The sequence below is a fragment of the Maylandia zebra genome, linkage group LG7 (genome assembly GCF_041146795.1).
Source record: "Maylandia zebra isolate NMK-2024a linkage group LG7, Mzebra_GT3a, whole genome shotgun sequence".
NCBI classification, from domain to species: domain Eukaryota; kingdom Metazoa; phylum Chordata; class Actinopteri; order Cichliformes; family Cichlidae; genus Maylandia; species Maylandia zebra.
This window is the reverse complement of record NC_135173.1, coordinates 61,692,248-61,705,413: the sequence shown is the minus strand read 5'-3', so window position 1 is coordinate 61,705,413 and position 13,166 is coordinate 61,692,248. Positions and strand designations below refer to the sequence as shown.

General features: G+C 38.9%; 1 protein-coding gene across 1 annotated transcript in view; it reads right to left on the bottom strand.

Moving 5' to 3' along the window:
• Nucleotides 1-313: 313 nt before the first annotated feature.
• xrcc4 (X-ray repair complementing defective repair in Chinese hamster cells 4) overlaps nt 314-13,166 on the bottom strand; it is a 28,219-nt gene continuing 15,366 nt past the window's right edge. Inside the window, exons 7-8 of the mRNA XM_004572807.3 lie at nt 9,312-9,453; nt 314-788 (exon numbers count right to left, since the gene is read on the bottom strand). Of these exons, the coding sequence (XP_004572864.3) occupies nt 689-788; nt 9,312-9,453 (242 nt within the window). The 3' untranslated portion in view covers nt 314-688. The remainder of the gene's footprint in view (nt 789-9,311; nt 9,454-13,166) is intronic.

The window sequence follows — 13,166 nt, the reverse complement described above, 5'->3', positions numbered from 1 at the left end:
CATGTTCACTATATGTTATACTGTGTATGTGACAAATTAAAAAAAAGTAATTGTAATTGTATTGATGAATAGGTTGTGGGTTTGATCCCTGGCTGTTCAAGTCCTAAGCTACAGCCCGGGTGGCTTAGGAGTTAGATCAGTTCTGCTAATCAAAAGGTTGGTGGCTTGCCAAATATCCTGGGGCAAGATATTAACCCTGATGTATCCATCGGAGTGTGAATGTTAGACAGAAAGCACTAAAAGTGCTTTATAGATGCTTCGCTTAAGTGCTCCAGAAGAGTAGAAAATTATGTAAGAATCAGTCCATTAACTATTTGCTTTCACTTTTTATTTACACAAATATCAAAATTAGTTGTTGATGTGTAGCCTGCAAAGTATATCGGAAAAAATACATTTCAAAGAAGTCCTGAGCTAATGTAAACTTTGATAAAAACATGTTTATTATTTTTACTATTCCAAACATTGGTCATTAGTGTACTTTACTAAAAAAAAAAGCAACCTCTACAGTGCTTTATAAAGAATCACCAAGCATTTCTCTCATCAGCATCCATTGAACGCCTTTTTTTGCAGTGCTTTATCCTTCCATATAGATACAGCACTAGATGCATTCAATCACAATAAAAATATGATGCCTTGGCATTTCACTGCTGTGGTCTTGTCTACGTCTATAAGGTGCAGACGTGGAACATCAGAATTCCTCAAAAAGGTCTTCCACTGCAGAACTTGCTGCAGCATCTGCAGAGAGCCGTGGAGTCTGATGCTTACTGGATCCTGCAGGGGAGTCATTCCTGTCAACCACACACACACACACACGCACGCACATGCACACACACGCACACACACAGAAAAGAGGTCAGTGGGCTAATGAGACTGGTTTACAGGACCGTTTGCCTGTTGAAACAGGAAATATGTCATGTGCTCTATAGGACACAAGACAAGAAACACATGGGCAATGTGTGTGTGCGTGTGTGTAACTGTGGCCCAGCAATTCCCCTACTTTAAGTGTTCTACATCAAACACATCACTACTTCTATTTGTTTTTGTGCATTTCAACATAGAGGCTCATGTTCTCCACCAGTTTTTAAGTCTGATGATGTTACCTCCCCAAAGCAGGCTTTTTTTCCTGTGGCATAAGCGTGCATTCGGTCTATATACATCATAGCTGTTGTATGCAATATTTTAAATGTTATGATTTATTGGTGAAAAATTGACAAATAATGTCACATTTGACCTCTGACATGGTTAAAGCTGTAGTAAATCAATATCGAGCTTTTTAAAACTATGTTTCATACGGTTGTTGTTCTACCTACAAGCACATAGGGAACGATACACAGGGGTTTTAAATATCATGTCACATTTGAGCTCTAAAAGGAAATAATGCCCAGACAGTGAGCTGCCTTGGTTGAAGGTCACACTGAAGGTCTCTAAAACTTAGCTTCATCAAGCAATGAATATTTTTTACATTTTATACTTTAAACTAGTTAATCCATAAGCAGGGGCAGATCTAGAGGGGTGGCATGGGGTGGCATGTGCCACCCTAAAATGATCTCTTGCCACCCCTAGTGCTACCCTAGTTTTGCACATGACAATAATAATAATAATAATAATAATAATAATAATAATAATAATGATAATAATGGATACTTTATTGATCCCCATGGGGAAATTACTTGTTTTTCTCTGCATTTGACCCATTCACTCAGTGAAGCAGTGGGCAGCCCACTAAGCAGGCGCCCGGGGAGCAGTGTGTAGGGACGGTACCTTGCTCAGGGGTTGTTGTTTATTATAATAAGATAGCATTAACACTTTGAGGGTAGCTACAGTTAACACTGAATATAAATTCTAAAACTGAATATATTACATAGTGCCCCCCCACTCACCATTAACAAATGGGTTTTGTTTTTTTTTAGAAGCAAGTGATGCCTATGACTGTGCCAGAGCACCTTTTGAACAACACCATGGGAATTTCACATTCCACACAAGTGGTTGGTTGTTTGGAAATGGAAAGAAGGTGAATGTTATTAACACTCTGGGGTCAAAGGACACGACACACCTGACATTACATGACTGATTTAAGCTGACATAGCAACAAGCTGCAGCCACCCTGAATCTCTATTTCAGCTTGTTTTGAAGGTTCAGACTCCAAAGTGAACACCAGTTTTAAATTTTAATGGCAAGCCACTAAACCCAGATTTACAATTTTTATATTATATTATATTATATATATATACACACACACACACATACACAAGCAATGCTTTTTTTCTGAATACTATCATCACGTTTGTGCAGGAAGAAATGCTAGAGAAAGCATTTTCTAAGGACAGCCCGAAAACTGTAAAGAAAGAAAAGAAGCCACCTCTCTCCTATTGGTGAAAAAAAATGTACTATGTCGACCAATAGAAAAATAGCAACAGGTGGGATTTCTTTGTTTAGGAAGAGGGGCAAGTTTTAGGAGTGAGCGAGAGAGAGAAAGCGAGTTTTGAGATGTGAGAGATTTGTGGTTTAGCGTGGAGTGTGTAGTTAGTGTGTTGTGTGGTCGTTGTTTTGTTTTGTGTCAGTGAGGGTACTAATGAATGTCACAAAAGCAGATTGCAATGAAAACACCGTCTTGAGGTGGAAAACCGGAGGAGTGATACACCTGTTGTCAGGCCTGCATATGTGTTTAAAAAAAAAAAGGGGGGGGGCTTTGATTTGCCACCCCATTTGATTTCCATCCCACCCTAAGAAATTTCTCTAGATACGCCCCTGTCCATAAGAAGTTTCCTGCTTCTGCGTCTGTCATGATTCTTTCTTCTCACTGTTATGCCTTTCCGGTTTTGACTCTGCGGCTTTCTGTGTCTCTTGTATATTTTTCTCTTTGTGGTTATTTGAATATGAATATACAGGCCACCTGAACCCAGGTGGTGCAGGTCATCTTCATGTGAGGTTCTGAGAAAAAACAAACAAACCCCAAAACATGAAATAGTTTCATCAATAAATACTGGTTTTGTAATTTTTCTTTTCTTCGTGTGACTACCAACAGTGGTTCTATGCTACATTAAAAGATTTAAAGGGCTCACAAAATTTAAATGATCAGCCTTTTAGAAACCATGGTGACACCATGTGATGTTTAAGTGTGGAGATAAGAGAGGACAAAAGGGGATCATGAAAGCTCAATGGGTAACAGAGAAAAGAAATCAAGAGGGGATCAAGGGAGAAAAAGTGATAAGGAAAACACAAATGTGGGCCAGCTGGTCACACTAGTGCTTTAAGAGTCTCCACATTTCTGTGCTACATCTTGATGAATAGAAACATATATTAGCTTAGCAAGAAAGTGGGAGTGACGGGAGGGTGGGGGCATACAACCTCTGCCATTAATGAGCGTGTTATATCTAACTGGTTAACTTTGGCAAAGCCATAGGCGTATGAACTCCTTATAAAGTACTTTAGCAGCATTCCCACCTGGAAACTTTATTTACAAGGATAATGTCCAAAACCTTTGTTCTGCATTTCCACTGAAGACTACAGCTTTGTAGATAAGGCACATTAGGCAGTCGATACATCAAAAACTGAAAGCTGTTTTATAATGTTATTTCTCTATGTAGCAATATCAAACTTATCTGGTGCATATCCCAAAACGTTGATTCTGTTCATCAGGAGATAGTTTTTTCAGTGGGAGAAATGTTCATCCAAGTGACTTCTTCAGCCTCAGCTGAAAGCAGGTTTCCCCAATCTTATATTTGCACAATGACTGAAACTAGCACCACTGAATGAACAATGGGCTGGCAGGTCAGTTCCTTGATTATTAATATGCAAATTCTCATGACCATTGAGAGTTATGTGTGTGTGTGTGTGTGTGTGTGTGTACGTACACAGGTGAAACTCAGAAATTTAGAATATCGTGCAAAAGTTCATTTATTTCAATAATTCAACTTAAAAGTTCAAACTAAAATATGATATAGACTCATTCCTTTATTTTTTTATTTTGATGATTATGGCTTACAGCTTATGAAAACCCCAATTTCAAAATCTCAGAAAATTAGAACATTTTATGAAATGAATAAAACAAGGATTTTAAATAGAGAACTGTTGGACCTCTAAAAAGCATGATCATACATATGTACGCAGTACTTGGTTTGGACCCCTTTTTGCATGAATTACTGCCTCAACGCAGCATGGCATGGATGCTATCAGCCTTTGGAAGACTAGGTTGCTTAATTAGCAGCCTTCAGCTCTTCTGCATTGTTCGGCCTCATGTCTCTCATCTTTTTGTTGGCAATGCCTCATAAATTCTCTCTGAGGTTCAGGTCAGGCAAGTTTGCTGGCCAACCAAGCACAGTAGTCCCAGTGTCATTGAACCAGGTTTTGGGTACTTTTGGCAGTGTGAGCAGGTGCCAAGTCCTGCTGGAAAATGAAGTCAGGATTTCCATAAAGCTTGTCTGCGGAAGGAAGCATGAAGTGCTCCAAAATGTCCTGGTAGATGGCTGCGCTTACTCTGGACTTAATAAAGCATAGTAGACCGTCACCGGCAGATGACATGGCTCCCCAAATCAACACAGACTGTGGAAACTTTACGCTGGACTTCAAGCATCTTGGATTGTATGCCTCTCCACTCTTCCTCCAGACTCTGGGAACTTGGTTTCCATATGAGATGCAAAATTTGCTCTCATCAGAAAAGAGGACTTTAGACCAGCAACAGACCAGTTCTTTTTTTCCTTTAGCCAAGGTAAGATGCTTCTGATGTTTGTTGTTCAGGTGCGGCTTGACAAGAGGAATACGACATTTGAAGCCGATGTTCAGGATCCGTCTGTGTGCCGTGGCTCTTAATGTACTAACTCAGTCCACTCATTGTGAAGGTCCCACACACTTTTGAATGTCCTTTTCCTGACAATCCTCTGAAGGCTGTGGTCATCCCTGCTGCTTGTGCACCTTTCCCTTCCACGTAACTTTCTATTAATGTGCTTTGATAGAGCACTTTGGGAACATCCAACCTCTTCTAAGAGACCATTTAAAAGCCCACTATGCAGGTGTTTTGGATTAATTAGCTAATTAGACTGTGACGCTTTAAATGGTAAATGGCCTGCATTTGTATAGCGCTTTTCTAGTCCCTAAGGACCCCAAAGCGCTTCACACTACATTCAGTCATCCACCCATTCACACACTGGTGATAGTAAGCTACATTGTAGCCACAGCTGCCCTGGGGCGCACTGACAGAGGCGAGGCTGCCGGACACTGGCGCCACCGGGCCCTCTGACCACCACCAGTAGGCAAACACGGGGTTAGTATCTTGCCCAAGGATATTTGGCATGCAGCCAGGAGGCAGCCTGGGATCGAACCACTGACCTTCTGATTAGTGGCTGACCTGCTCTGCTCTGCCACCTGAGCTACAGCCACCCCATATTTTTTAAACCTAAAATATCGAGAAAATATATATATATGAATTAGACTGTTTTCAAACGACAAAGAATGTATTAAATCTGTGTTGATCCCAGTATAAATCAAAATGAAAACACTTGTGAGACCCTCACAGTGCCATGGCTTGTAGTGATTATCTGTGATGGCTTGGAGCGATATTTGATCGTTTACAGAACCAGTCCATGTGTAAAAGGGAGGAAGGATTTCACTGTAACTTTCTTTTAGTTTCCTTTCATGGGAAAACAGTCCTCGGTGTACACAAACAATTATATCCCAACCACATGTTCAAAGATCAGGAGAGGGAGATGGGGTAGTAAACTGAAAACCTCTCTTTATTTTCAGAGGAACTGAGAAATCCTTCTTTCATCAAACAAAGAGTTTTGGGTTAGAAATATGTGTATTAGTGAAGTAAAGAAGAGAATATGGGAATTGGTTAGTTTATTGTAGGAATACATATTTACTGCAAAGAGCAGAACAGCTGCTAGCCTGCAGTACTGTGAAAAACTCACTTCTTCACAGTTTGTATCCAAGGAGTCAGACTTTCTTGTATTTTTGTGCTCAAGTGCTCTTGAGCAACAGTTCTCCAGCTTCCTGTAGGTCTTTAAAATTGTTCCTTTTGGCATTGCCTGCTTTATCACACATTTTCAGTCCTTGTACCTGACCAATTTGACATAAATGGGTTCTTTGTTAAGCCACTGATCTCTAATCTATATATCATTCAAGTATAAATATTTTGTTAAATACAAACTTGACTGCTTTTATACACCTGCTTGGTGCTGCTGGAGTCACAGTGAGGTTAAGTGACACAAAAAGGAATTTCCCAAAATGCTGAGCACTTTTTTACATTGCCAGCCATGCTTCTGTTTATGTGGCTCTCTTACTATGTTAACTTTTCCTCATCCTGGTCTCCATCTTCTCTGTGGAGGTAACAGTGGTTAATAGCCACCACCAGGAGAAGGGCCTCTTTTCTGCTGTGTGTGCCAGCTCAGAGGGGGGCAGTTTTAGCAGCCACTGCAGTGATCAAACATCCAGCAGCTACAACTGTACATTAGCTCACTGCTGCTTCTTGTTAGAGAAGGCAGAGCTGGTAATGGGCAGCAGTACCAAATCCTGACAGCAGCTTTAAATGGATGGCAACACTTATCTGCATGTGTTTTACAGTCACTGGCACTCTGAGAAACCTGGACACAGTATATTTACTCTGTTGGTAGGGACTGCTACAGAAACAATGTCAGATTGAGACATGCTTTTAAGAATATTTTCTAAACAGACACCTCCAAAAGAAGCTGGCAAATGGACGAAATGGGAACAAGAGCAATGGTATTGAGAGGTTTTGGATGTGCAGCAATGGGGCTTTCAGAGCAGTGTGATGGTCTGACTGAGCTTGAAAAGAGGGGCTATAGAAACAACAGCGAGGAGAATAGAAGAGAGTTGCACAATTGTTTCTTTGGCTCCTCACTTCACATGCTAGACTTCCTTTGACAATCCCCCACCCCCATCCTAGCAGCCGCACTCCAAACTGTCTTCAAACCAGACAATAACGGCATTCACTGATATCCAAGATATTAAAAGGGTTGATTATGAAAAAAAATATATTATCCACTTATGTAAAAATAAAGCACGTTCTTTTAAAAGTGAACACACATATCTGAATCCTAATCCAAAATTTGTGTTACAAACATTTATCCATGTTTGTAACACATTTAGTTGTCTCTACACACTGGGCTTAATAACACAGCATAAAGATGATTCCCTACAGTGAATGTTTGATATTTTTTATTAAAGTAACTACCAAGGGGTAAGATCAGGGGCAGATCTAGAGAAATTTTCTTAGGGTGAGAAGGAAAACAAATGGGGTGGCAAAATCAAAGCCTTATTTTTCTAAACACATATGCAGGTGGTTACATATGGTTAAAATGATTCAAATGCAGTAAGTATACACATTTTTCCATAAATATAGTCTATAACTTAATTATTTTCTGTAGCCCACATAATTAAACATTTTAGTTACATAATACGTGCAAATTTTGATTTTATGTACTGTATAGCCTGTATAATAAATAAATAAATATGTAGCTCAACTAGCTAACTTGAGTTTCACACCGTTTTTTGTTAGAAAAAAAACCAAAATTGTTCCACAAAACGTCAGAAATTTGCACTGTCATGAACAAATAAATGAACAAATGAATATTTTGGACCCTCTGAGGTCCAAAATATAACTGGCTATTTTTGACTCCTTTTGATTTTACATTTGTATTTCACCTTTAAATTGCTTCATTTTATTTGTTTGCCTAGCTTGGTATCATTCTTTTCAGCACAACTTCACGTGTCTAAATTTACAGTTATTTTTTCATTGACATACTGTATTATCACAACTCATCTGAAATCACACAAAAGACAATAAAATCCTAGTAGTAGTTTTTTTTTTACTGTAAAAACCACAGACATGTTTAGTAAATTATTTTTATAACTTGAAATGCAAATATAAATTGTTCATTTTGGAAACCTTATGCACACATTTTGTAAACATATCCAAATATTTATCTAAAAATGCAACCAATACACCTGCTGTCTTTTGTACAACAATTTAAAAATACTACTCTAACTGAACTGAGAGAACAATCAGGTGTCACAATAAGTCATTAGGGCCCTCACTGACACAAAACAAAACAACGACTACACAACAGACTAACTACACAAGACAACGCAACACACTAACTACACACTCCACGCTCAACGTCACAAATCTCCCAAATCTAATCGCTATTGATATCTCTCTCTCTCTGTCTTACTCACTCGCTCGCTCTGTCTCTCCGCCGTCACTCCCAAAACGTGCCCCTCTTCCTAAACAACCAAATCCCACGTGTTGACTTTTTTTTAATTGGTCGACATGGTACATTTTTCCACCAATAGGAAAGAGGTGGCTATTTTTTTTTCTTTACTGTTTTTGCGCTGTCATTAGTAAATGCTTTTTAAAAAACGTGACAATAGTATTTAGAAAAAAGCATTGCTTATGTATGCTTTCTAATCATAAAACTCTGGATTTAGTGGCCTGTCATTAAAATTTAAACACCGGTGTATACTTTGAAGTCAGAACTTTAAACACTGGCTGAGACTCTGCGCGGCTGCAGCTTGATGTCAGCTTATATCAGTCATGTGATCTGGAGGTGTGGCATGTCCGTGGACCCCAGAGGGTTAGTAACACTCACCTTCATTCCATTTCCAGAGTGTAACATCCAACCACCTGTGTGAAATCTGAAATTCCCATGGTGTTGTTCAAAATGTGCTCTGGCACAATCATAGGCATCACATGCTACTGAAAACAAAAAGCCATTCTGCGCTATGGGCTGAACCACTTGTTAATTGTGCAGGGGGTGGACACTATGCAATATATTCAGTTTTAGAATTTATATTCACTGTTAACTGTAACTATGCTCAAAGTGTTAATGCTATCTTATTTTAATAAACAACACTGTCATATGCAAAACTAGGGTGCACTTGGTGTGGAAAGAGATCATTTTAGGGTGGCACATACCACCCCATGCCACCCTTCTGGATCCACCCCTGAAGAGAAGGGATGATGGATGTGAAGGAAAGGAAAATATGACACAGCAGAAAGGACTGGGAAATTAAAAAACAGATCAAGCTCTTTGTGTTTTGATTTTAGTTCCTCAGCAATAGAGGGAGATGTGTGAATTATGACAATCAAGTTGATTGATATAGAATGTGTTATTTCAGGTGGAGCTGTCCCCCCTGTCACATCTGAACACATTTTAACAGACCTAGATGATGTGTTTGAAACTATAAAGGCAGCGATGTTAAGTTGGAGGAGCTACTCTGAATACAAAATGAAGTACAGCAGCATAACCAGCAGTGATCTTGATGTGAATGAGGCAGCGCAGAGACACTCATACCTTTTTCTCTGAGATGTCTCTGGGTTTGGTCGCTTTACTGCAGCCTCTGGGGCCCTGAGGTGACGAAAGCGCCGTTTGCGAGACGGGGCCACATCTGTGAGGTCACTCAGGCTTTCATCCAGTGGTCCCGGAGTCGGTGATTCTGAGAAGAGCATGGAGTCAGGAGAGTGAAAAACAGTAGTCAAACAAAATGAGAGCAATCTTACTATACTGATGATAATCTTTGTACAGTATGGACACCATCTCCTCATTAACCAGGGGGCCAGTCTAAACAAAACATTGTCACACATACAGCAACTATTTACATCTATGTGTTTTAAAAAAAAAGATTCATTATAAACCCCAGTTCTTTGGATTTTTGTATATATTATGTTCATTTAATTGCCCCCCCTGCAAAAGCAATGATGCAGTCTCTATTTGTGTTTGTTTTCACTGTGTCACGTTCAGTGGATGTCATCTGTAAGTTAATGGTTTGAGTCACAACTAAATACAGGATGAAGGATTGGAAGAAGTGCAGAACAGGTGGTTTTTGCTACTAGTCCCATTGGATTAGCCCACTGAAAGAATCTAACACACATATTTCCCAACCTTAAATGGGATCACCAACTAATCCAATGTTTAAGTAACACATTTTGAACCTTAGCAGCACTTTCTACACTACACAAAACAGACCCATGCAGACACACAGCAACACTACAGTATTCCACGAATTCACTTTACCCCTTCACGCCCCCCTTCCCTACTAGCCATCTGAGTCATTGTCGTGGCAACAGAAAAAACACAAATGGTGCAAGTTTTGCCTGGTGATGGGAAGGGAAAGCCCAACAAGGAAAACAGCATCCAAAAATTGTTGACGTATAAAAAAGAAATCTAATCTGGAAGTAAACCATTTCAAAGTGGAAAAATCATGAAAGGCAAAAGTCCCCTAAAAATCTCTTGCAGTGTCTTTATTGCTAACTTATGTTCACTACTTACACTTACATACTTGGCACACTAATTACATCCATGCCATCTGGGAGTAAAAATCTAGTGGCTGATGAAGGGTAATGTCAATGGTAGAAGCTGCTTATGTAATACTATAGTTACTTAAAAAAAAACTTAACTTCACCTTAATTTACTTCATCAAAACCTTTAAAGGAGCTCAAATGATTTGGACCAGAAGGTTTGGCTATGTACAGAAGCAGTGAAATGAATGAGACTTCAACAAAGGTTTGAAAGTCAAAAGGGTGTGGGAAAAAACCCCGAAAAAAACAAAAACAAAAACCTGACCTGTCAGTGACATAGGACACACCAAGTTTTCAAATAATTACACTTCAATATTTGGTAGCACATAAAAGTACTGCTTGTAACATTAATCTTGTTTACAATAGAAAATAAAATAGTGATGTAAAAATCTTCACATTGGTTTTAAATGCTTCTTCAGTGTTAATCTCAATAGTTTAAATGTTTACAATTTAAAAAAACATTCTGAATAAAAATGTTTTTCAGCAAAATAAGTACAAAACATTGTAAACTATTTCTTCAGTAAAGGTTAGACATGTTTTACTTACAGTGAACTCATAAAAAGTGCAAATAAACCATGGAAAGATAAAATATTTCACTCAAGATGAGACCACAGTAGCATGAAATGGCACCACCTCTAAGCCCTGACTTTCTACAAAAAAACATTCACGGAGAGAAGCAAAACTGGATAATAGCTTTGAACTTAACGCATCACATCATTAGAGTAGTTTGGACGCGGAAGCAGGGTTCATATGTCATCACTTAAAGACCGGATATCCCACCTGCTGTGAATGTTTTAAAGCAGTGCAGTTGTTATTATTATTACTTGTCACATCCCGTTTATGACAGTTAAAAAAATTACATTCATAAAAGAAGTAAAATTGTCTTGTGTAAACTAGAGATGGCACGATACCACTTTTTTATGTCCGATACCGATATCATAAATTTGGATATTGGCCGATACCGATATGAATCCAATATAGTGTTTCTTAATCAATAAAACTTTTTTTGTTTTTTTTGTTTTTTTAATATCTTGCTGCATTTTGTATAAGTTCAAACTCAAATTACAAACAAAACAAAACACTAAAGCTATTCTGTTATACCTGTATGCAAAAACTATACTGCACCGAAAATATTTCATAGTTCAGCAATACTGATCAATCTAATGAACTTAAACCTTCTCCATCCTCCCTATTCTGGTATTTTAAAGAGTAAGCAACCTAACTAATAGGGTTGCAAACTCCCAGCAAAAAAAAGGAACCACCCCCCACCCTCCACCTCATGACGCTTAATCGACGTAATCAACTTTAATTTGATGCAGTGTGAAAAAAAATGCAAAGAAATCAATTCTTTTTCAAGAATAATTAAATAGATTCAACATCTTTCTTCAACAGAATTGCAGACTGCACAGATGGTACCTTCCCAAAGGAAAAAGTAGTAAAGCTTACTAGGGTATATTAGACTTAATAGTTACTATATACAGTAATGGACTTCTATACGTTTTACATAAGATTAAAACTTTGGGTGTAAGATTCAGATAATTATTTATTAAAAGCTAGATATTTTAAATGAGAATAAGAAAGAAAAGTATGTCTTTGTGCCCCCTTTTCCCTGTTAGCCCCACTGGCTAAATTTTGCTAGATCCGCCCCTGCACAGTTACCAGCCGTCAGCTACGTAGAAAAGGATCCTGGTGTAGAAAGTAATATTAAATAAATTCTAACAACAGCTTATCAAGCTTAAACGTGCGGCTGTTGTTCAGCCGCTGGTTTCCTCTTTCTGGCGTGAAGTGGGCCAAAAACAAGCAAGAGAGACAGACTTGCGACAGAAAAGCCGATCAGCTGATCATTGATCAGTTTCACGATTGAAGTAGCAGCAGGAGAGGGAGGGGAGAGAAGAGGCAGTCGCTCCATATATCGGTTGTTCAGCTTAACGCGGGAATGCTTTAGAAACATTCAGAGATGAACTTACACACTTGCTTTACTTCTCTCTGCGATCACTTTCTCAGAGATGAAATGCCAATTTGGTAGCGAGGCTCCAAATGCTCAACCAGACCACGACAGGTCTCGCACGCCACAGCCGCTCTATCAGGTGATGCATACTGCTCCGACGTGCTACAGTTATGAGCCGAGTTATGCCATGTCGCAAGTTTTGTGAGGTGCTTTTTTGATATTTAATGGATCGGATTGCATTTTTTATTTCTCTCTGATATCCAATCCAGTAATTTAGGTCAGTATCGGACCGATACCGATACGTAATACCGGATCGGTCCATCTCTAGTGTAAACTGTATATGGTGTTAAATAGGCCTATACTATTGTACTTTAATGTTGTTCATAAAGGTGGTACTTTAAGAGCCATATATTTTATGAGGTGGTACTCATTGTGAAAAGTTTGAGAACCAATGTACTAGAGGTTTTACATATTCTTTCCAATGCAACTTTTCATTGTCACTCAAAGTACCAAGCATTTGGAGGAGCGTCCTATAGAACCTCTCAACGGCATTGGCTCTGGGATGATACAGTGTTGTACGTATCTTTTTCATGCCATCAATCTTGCATAGTTTGCTTATTGTGTTCAATTCAAAATCGGGGCCCTGATCGCTTAAGTCTGTCTGGGACAACGTTATGAACAATAAACTTTTCCCAGAAGACTTTTGCAACAGTGCATGCTCATTGATTGGGTGTAGGGACAGCCATTGCGAACTTAGTGAAGTCATCGATCATAACTAATACATCTTTTGTGTTAGACTGCTCTGACTCAATAGATAGATAAACTATAAAGAGTAACTCAAGGGGACTACCTGTCTGAATGTTCATGAGAGGGGCTGCCCTCTCACATCTACACTTCCGGCAG